The 8,696-nt window shown below is 41.0% G+C and overlaps 1 protein-coding gene across 2 annotated transcripts; it reads left to right on the forward strand.

Annotated features, from left to right (window-relative positions):
• Window positions 1–1,468: 1,468 nt before the first annotated feature.
• Window positions 1,469–8,432, forward strand: supv3l1 (SUV3-like helicase). 2 transcript variants are annotated; one of them, XR_016491055.1, is made up of 15 exons: window positions 1,469–2,009; window positions 2,417–2,494; window positions 2,620–2,727; window positions 2,851–2,965; window positions 3,253–3,421; window positions 3,994–4,105; window positions 4,586–4,663; window positions 4,879–5,002; window positions 5,198–5,378; window positions 5,561–5,654; window positions 5,887–6,106; window positions 6,224–6,304; window positions 6,433–6,609; window positions 7,239–7,387; window positions 7,565–8,432. XR_016491055.1 is itself a non-coding variant. In XM_021580982.3 (15 exons), exons 1-15 carry the CDS (start codon window positions 1,724–1,726, stop codon window positions 7,971–7,973), a joined length of 2,349 nt encoding a protein of 782 aa, XP_021436657.3. In that variant the 5' UTR covers window positions 1,469–1,723; the 3' UTR covers window positions 7,974–8,432. The 2 variants fall into 2 exon arrangements, 1 of the variants encoding a protein (XP_021436657.3); XM_021580982.3 differs by having other exon boundaries at window positions 4,879–4,970.
• The last annotated feature ends 264 nt before the right edge of the window (window positions 8,433–8,696 follow it).

Genomic DNA, 8,696 nt, shown 5'->3' on the forward strand with positions numbered 1-8,696 from the left:
TTTAGTTACGGGTTATGGTTAGGGTAATCTCACGTTGCCATACCTCCAAAATCAAGTCAGGTGAACCAGTATATGTGCGTTAGTAGTGATGGGCATTCCGAGTCTTTTGGGTGAGACGGCTCATTTGGCTTTGTTCATGTTAACAAGCTGGCTCATTTGTCCCGTAACGACTCTTTGTTCAAAATCGATATACAACTATGAAAAAATGGCAAATCTCCAATGTACAGCACCAAAAGGTAGGCTACCATTGTCAGATGGTAAAATTCCTGTTCAAATAAATGTTTATCTGGCCAAGTTATTAGATTTTTTTTTTTGCACACTTTCTTGCACAATGGATCAGATTGACACACTCTCCACTATTGTTTCTGCAGTGAGGATTCACACTTTAGAGAATTATTTGTGCATACTGCTACTACTATAGCCGTGGGAAGTAGGGGGTGTGGAGGGTGCTGGAAAGTATTTTTCTCCCTAATACATGAGCACTAAAGGCCTAGTTTCATATTTTGTTTATCAGTGGGTGTTGCAGCACCCCTTCTTCCCGCGGCTATGGTAGCAGCAGTATGCAAATCAGGGAGCCAAATGAAAGGCTCTTTCACCGATGTGATTCAGTTCGCGATGTTCACCAAAAATATCTGTTCAAAAAGAGACTTTAGTTCGCGAACGACGCATCACTATGCGCTAGGTTTTAATGTATATGGTTAGAGATCTCTAACACCCAGAAAGCTCCGATTCCAAATCATATTCACCAGCTACGCAAGAGTTATATCAAAATACATTCGTTCATCACCAAATAGGGGTTCGCTTAGCAACAATCTTCATTTACTCCCTTTACAACTGGTATGAACTTCCAAAAAAGGTCTAAATAAAAATGTACAAGAAACCTAAAAAAAAATGCCTATTCGGCACCTCCAAGGTATAATGTTGGTAAATGGGAGTTTACGGGCGTTAGAGGTCTCTAATGCACGGGTTAAAAGGGTAGGGATCCCAAGGATTCTGGATAGCACTTACATTTTCAATTCTGGTTTTACCTACAATCTGGTTATATGCATTCAAATAAAAAATGTTTCACAATATTGTGTGCCACTGATCGCACTCAAGTGCTGAGTCATAATAGGCATTCTATTTTCGTGATTGAAATGTCAACTTGCAGCTAACATTTGTTCAGAGTTTCTAAACCCAGAGGAATAACATCACATGACGTCGCACAAGTGTTGTCGGGGATTTCTTTGGGAGAAGCAGTTTCTGCCTATCTTTATACTGTACTGTCTTTGAATTGTTTTCTGTTTTTTTTTTGTTTTTTTTTTTTGCACTTTGACGTTTTTGGGGTCCGTTTGGTTTGTGGAATTTATGCACTACAGACTTTCCAGAAGTATTATCGGTAGACTTGTGCTGCTATAATACATGTATTATTTGAATGTATCATCAAGTAATTTCTATAGAAACAGTTTGTATATTTTCTAACTAAAGCACTGCATTTTGTGAATTAACACAATAAACAAATTTAACAAATCGCTGCAGGCATATTTCTGGACTACAATCCAAACAAGGGTCCTCCCACACGTTGTATCACAGAGAGAAGCCGATGTTGACCGTCCTCTGCTGCAATACCGTGCAAAGTTTTACCAGGGAAAAGATTGATAAACTGCAAAATGGGACATTGAAAAGTGTTTATTGACACACCAGACAAGGCAACATAATCGCGGACAATATCTAGCAACTAAGAATGTCAATAAACCGCTGTATGCTTCTGTTCTCACGAGTACAACACAGAATATGCGCCATATCTGTACGAAACACAAATGCTCTGGTGGACAGTTGTTGTGTACACTCTGGATCTATAACGTTCTTGAAAGGGTCCTTGTCTGGTTCTGTGTCCACCAGACAAGGTGTTTCTTCAAACAGTTCGTCACGACCACCAGACACCTCACTATTTGTGCCTCTCAGCATCAAGAGTGATGTCGGCAGTGATGGGGCTGTGGGAGCTGAGCTCACGCAACCTTTGGACAAAAGTACTGTACATCCATATTGTAGTGCTAACTGTCAATGTTGATTGCCATCTACACAGATTAGCTGTCAATAGAAAACTGTCAGTATATCTGTAGCTGACTGCTACTAAACTGTTGATGATATCCTCCACTTAGCTGTCATCAACAGGCTAACGTTGGCCCTGAGACATGGCTGTATTCTAATTATATACTATGGAGTCTACAGCCATGACTCAGTCGTAGCTAGATAAAAGCTAGCTATGAATCTGAGACTTTTCAAGATCTTATGAACTGTTGGACAAATTCCCTGTCAATCGATATTTTGTAAACGTGTTCGCTGTGACTTGCTTTCTATAATGTTTAGCCTATAGCTTTAAGAATAGGTCTACTGTATGGCAATTTTACCAGACCCATGTGGTTTCTCCTAACAGATGAACTTCTCAAAATGTTGAACAAGTTCTACAAAAGGAAAGAGATGCAAAAAATTGCAGCTGATCAAGGTCTCGATGGTGAGAACAACTTAATCGTTTCAACTGGCTGGCATAACGGTCTGGTACGCTCATCAAATATATTTTTTTGTGATGATACTTCTCCAACTTATGGTCATACTAATACATTGATCTCTCCATGTCAGCTCGCCTCTTTCACCAAGCCTTCATCAGTTTTCGGAAGTATGTGCTAGAAATCTCTATGCTCAGTGCAGACCTTCATATCATCTTCAATGACATATGCTGTGGAGCAGGTGAGTTCAACACTGTGCTTATCATTTAAGGAATCAAGTGATTTAAAGCAACTGCAAGTTGAAACTTAATTCCAACCCCTCACACCCTGTCAACTGATGAGTGTTTTTGCTTGTGCTCGTCAGGCCACATAGATGACCTTTATCCTTACTTCATGAGACATGCCAAGCAGATTTTCCCCATGCTGGACTGTATGGAGGATCTACGCAAAATCAGTGATCTGCGTGTACCAGCTAATTGGTAAGTATCACACGTCATCTTCAGGTGACCTCAACTATATACACATTTTTCATTTTGAAAATGCTCTTCCATTCATTGTATCCATTTGTGTATGTGTGTATATATATATATATATATATATATATACATATACAATACACACAAATGGATGCAATGAATGGAAGAGCATTTTCAACATGAAAAATGTGTATATAGTTGTGTATGTATATAGTTGAGGTCACCTAGTGCCGTGTTCACGCAATACCCCACACAACTGTCTTTCAGCCATCCACTTGAATGTTTCCCAGGTACCCTGAGGCTAGAGCCATCCAGAGGAAGGTGATATTCCATGCTGGCCCCACCAACAGTGGAAAGACCCATCATGCAATTCAGAGATACCTGGCTGCCAAGTCTGGAGTCTACTGTGGACCTCTGAAGCTGTTAGCCCACGAGATCTTTGAAAAGAGCAACAATGCTGTTAGTATAACCCCTCATTCACTAGTATACCCTTCCATAGAGAGAATACGTCATTTAGAAGGCTTTTTGCATACTGTGGCAAATGGGCAATTCCATGCTAATGGAATTATGCTGAGACTTTTTACTTTAAAATGCCAAACAGAAACCATTGATTTCAGGGTTTACCAAACCATACAACTCAATGAACAATAACTACTTTAAACAATTTACACAATACATACAAAAATAAAAAATGCAGATGCAAAGTTTTATGGTAAAATGTATTTTATTCTCCTGTAAATGTTTTTTTGTAACATTTTCTGTGGAAATTGTTGAAATTGGGCCTTGTGAATAGAGTTCCATGGTTTGTTCAACTTTTAAATCAATGTTTTTTGTTTGGTATACATTTTAAAGTGAAAAATATGAGTCTCAGCGTAATTCCATTACATGGAATTGTCCTTTTACCTTGAAAAAATGGAAGTAAAATTTGTTTATCTAAGTGTTTCTTATCAATCATTTCCAAAATGTTTTAAGTTCATTCTCAGAACACTATGTCAAAGGAAGACGTTACATTTACTTTTTGTTTCTCCCAGGGTGTGCCATGTGATTTGGTGACAGGAGAGGAGAGAACATTTGTGGATGAGGAGGGGAGACAAGCTGAGCATGTGGCCTGTACTATCGAGATGTGCAGTGTCACAACACCATGTCAGTATCTTACCTTATCGCTCAACTTGTTAAACATATTTATTGTACATTAGGGTATTTTATCACTACCATTCAAGTTAAGGGTGTCAAACAAATTTTGCCCTGGGGGCTGCATTCTGTCTTCAACGAGGTCCAGAGGGTCGCACTGAAAATCGGTTATATTTCCTTGCTGTCAAAATTTGCCAAAAATGGTCCTCTATCTATTGTTCTGGGGATTTCCGATGCTCCCTGACTGTCCAGCTTTCATTCAGGTGATTATTAGCGAGCTGGACACAGTCAAGAAGCTGTATGAGTGTATGTCCATTAAAATTTCAAAACAATTTCAATTTGTTTTTAGTCATTTTAAAGTATACCGTTTGTTTGACACCCTTGATTTAAGTATTTGATTCATTTCTGATAGAGCTCGATTGCATTTGACGTTTCTTATCACCATCTGAGTGTTGACTAACATGTGAAACGTGTCTTGTGTGTTTTGTCCAGATGAAGTTGCGGTCATTGATGAGATCCAGATGATCAGAGACATATCGAGGGGATGGGCCTGGACTAGGGCTCTGCTTGGTCAGTAACTTCACTGTGACAGTTAGGACAAACTACAGGCCATTGTAAGATCACAAAATCTGAATATTTGGTTGCACTTTGTTATGGTACATAAATAACAAGCTATTTATTAAGTCAATAATAATAAGGTAAAATTATGATTTCACAGTAATAACTAATGGATTGTTCTTTTTCCGCTTTCCCTCTTATGCCTTTACTTTGTGTCCCGGGAATAGGTTTGTGTGCTGAGGAGATCCATGTGTGCGGAGAGCCTGCAGCTATTAACTTTGTCACAGAGCTCATGTACACGACAGGGGAGGAGGTGGAGGTGAGTCTGGGCAGACAGGGGAGGAGGTGGAGGTGAGTCTGGGCAATCTAGTGAACATTAGTGTGTTTGGCTTCTAATGAGACTGTTCCAGTCATCATGTCATTAACATGATTATACTAAATACCAACGGTCTCGTCCTATGAGAATATAAACTCGGGATTCCAGACCGACTCCCAAAAAATACTTGCGACGTCAAGTGTCTTACAGTTGACCCAATCTACTGGCAGGTTCGTAACTACAAGAGGCTCACTCCTTTCTCAATCCTGGACCATGCTGTGGAGTCTCTGGATAACCTGCGACCAGGCGACTGCATCGTATGCTTCAGCAAAAACGATATTTATTCCATCAGTAGGCAGATCGAGATCAGAGGCCTGGAGTGTGCGGTCATCTACGGCAGCCTTCCACCTGGTACGGTTGTTTTTAGATGTCAGTGATTGAGGTGATGGAGAGTGAAAAATGTAAAATACGGACATTCAACTTGTTCAGGTGCTGGACGGGAAAAACAAATAACTGATATACCTCCGCTGTGACATTACTCATCCTTAAATGTATAATAGTGTGTATCATTAAAGCACTGTTATGGTCAATAGGCACCAAACTATCTCAAGCAAAGAAGTTCAATGACCCAGAGGACCCGTGTAAGATCCTGGTTGCAACAGATGCCATAGGGATGGGACTAAACCTGTGAGTTGAACATTGAAACTGATTTTGTTAGCATATTGTTGAAGCTTTTTTTTATTTTAATTTATCGCTGACAATACATATTACGTTTGAAGTACATTGTTCTACAGATTGTCATAAAAATACTTAACAGAAAATATATACACATTTCTTGCATGATTAGTTGATTTTGGGTTTGCTGTAAAGTTGTAGTTGTTGCCTCTATAAGCGCGCTACCATGTCCCTCCCACACTAGGAGTATCAAGAGAATAATTTTTAACTCACTGGTGAAACCCAACATCAATGAGAAGGGTGAGAAGGAGCTGGACACCATCTCCACATCTCAGGCTCTCCAGATCGCCGGGCGGGCCGGACGCTTCAGCTCCATCTTCAAAGAGGGCGAGGTCACCACCATGCACCGCGACGACCTGCCAATTCTCAAGGAGATACTCAGCAGGAACGTCGACGCCATAGAGGTGAGGAACAGCACATGGGCCATTTCTGAATTTTGACCTTCTGTTCGGACTATTCAATATCCTTTATTTTATTTAATGACAATCAAGTATGACATGGTGTTAATTTCCTAATTCTAGACAGCTGGGCTGCACCCCACAGCAGAGCAGATTGAAATGTTTGCCTACCACTTACCTGATGCCACCTTGTCCAATCTGATAGTACGTTTCTTTACTTCATTGCAATTTACTCTGTAACGAGAATCAAGATTTACGGTTGGTCAATTTACAGATTGATATTGAATTATTTGTGTTCATTTAAAAGTAACCCATTTTCTTTCTACCCCCAGGATATATTCGTGAGCCTCTCCCAAGTTGATGGTATGTACTTTGTGTGCAACATTGACGATTTCAAGTTCCTGGCTGACATGATCCAGCACATTCCCCTCAACCTGCGCTCTCGATATGTGTTCTGCACTGCGCCCATCAACAAGAAGCAGCCCTTTGTGTGCACCTCCTTCCTGAAGGTAGGAGCAGAGACATGTTTACAGCAGAATCCCTTTTCCATTAGCAACACTTGTTTAAACATCTGGGCCCGCATTCAGAAAGTATGAGTAGGAGTGCTGATATAGGATCGGCATTGCCTTTAAGATCATTATGAATAAGATTGAATGGACAGGGGGAACCTGATCCTAGATCAGCACTACTAACTCTGAGACACTTTGTGAATACAGACTTTGACCTCTGACTGAATTTAACTGGTTAACACCCTAATTTCATGTTATTCAGGAATAGGTCCACCATTTGGAATATAGAATTTGTCATAGGCAGCACATGTCCTTGCTTGAGTCACGCCATTGATTAATATTCTGGCATGACGTTGCCAGTTTGCCTCTGATATGGACCGTCTTACTGGAACTATAACAGCATTGATAAGGTTTTATTGTTGGTTGTTGAGCTTTAAGGGACGTGACATGAGTGGTATTCAGGCAACAGTATTGATAAGATCTGTTGTGAATTGGATGAATGACATATTACTGTGACTATGGTCTAAGCGTAATCCTATTGATAAGGTTTATAGCACTATAGTGTTTGGGGCTGGATGATGAGACTGATTGGGAGAGTGTCACATCACACACAATCTCTCCTTGTCCAGTTTGCCAGACAGTTCAGCAGAGATGAGCCCCTGACCTTTGACTGGGTGTGTCGGCATGTCAGCTGGCCGCTGGTCCCACCCAAGAACATCAAGGACCTGGTGCACCTGGAGGCTGTCCATGACGTGCTAGACCTCTACCTCTGGCTCAGGTGATTCCATCTCTACCTTACCAATACCAAACCATTCACCAAGCCAAATTACCTATTGCTCTTATACTAATAGTCATCACAGAATTGAGTAACACAATGTGTATAATGAGATCATTGATTGTCTTCATTGCAAATAATCTGAATTCGATAGTAATAATCCTCTCCACATGTCGCCAGCTACCGCTTCATGGACATGTTCCCGGACGCCAATCATGTCCGAGAGATCCAGAAGGAGCTGGACAGCATCATCCAGGTGGGTGTGCGCAACATCACACGACTCATCCGAGCCACGGAGACCAACGCCCCCCCGGGGACAAACCCGCTGTCCAACCAGAGGAGGCTTGGGCCCAGCCCAGTATCCCCAAGGAGGGTCCGAGGGGCCCCCAAGGCCCAGGACAGTGGAGTAGAGGGTTGGCAGCTGGACAAGTCCCTAGGTTCCCGCCTGGTACAGGAGGGCTTACTAACCCCTGACCTCCTAAGGCAACTGCAGAAGGAGTGGTCCAAAGTGCACCGACAAGAGGAAGAAGGAGTCAAACTGGTTGCGGGGAATAATAAAACAAAAGGGAATAAGAAGAAGAAGAAGTGACCGTCCCAGTTTCTGCCTTAGGTCCTAACTAAAACATAGCAGGTTTTGTCTCATTTTGACTGGACTTGATACCAGGCAGGGTCATGCATTTTCAGTGGCTAAAGATGTGATTAATTGTATGTGTAGGTCCCAGCTCCTGCACAAAAACAGTCATTTTATGGGCCAAAAGGTGACGTAAAAATCCAAAGTAATATCTTATTACACAGTCATTTTGCGGTAATCTTTTTATCACTTGAAAAGTAGTGTGGTTGACTGCATCTTCACGTAGACGGATAGTCTGTCTCGCGCAGCAAGTAATGACAATGTTACACTATGTGCCCATCACATGCTTGGGCTAGCCTAGTGTAACTGCCGGAAACTCAAATGTTACCACCACTGATTTATATGCCCCTATGTATGATTTAAGGAATTGAAATAGCATAAATGATAAGGTCATTGATTAAAAAAATTGTAATAATATTTTGGTTTTGATGAGGCCTTTTGTATTAATTTGATGTGAGACATAAGGTGGCGAATGTCTCTGTAATAATTTGACACCTTACTCTGTAACGACAATGTTGTAGACCTGTCATACAGCTTCTTAACGTATCAACAAATGTTAAATGGTTATAAGATATGTCATGACAATGATTTTCTTGCCTTTTGACACTGCTTATAACACCTTAATTGTGTCATGAACATTTCATTGCCCATGTGACAAAGGTCATGAGACACTTTCAGGCC

This window comes from Oncorhynchus mykiss, chromosome 23 (assembly GCF_057628025.1).
Source record: "Oncorhynchus mykiss isolate SJ-2025 chromosome 23, ASM5762802v1, whole genome shotgun sequence".
Lineage (NCBI taxonomy): Eukaryota > Metazoa > Chordata > Actinopteri > Salmoniformes > Salmonidae > Oncorhynchus > Oncorhynchus mykiss.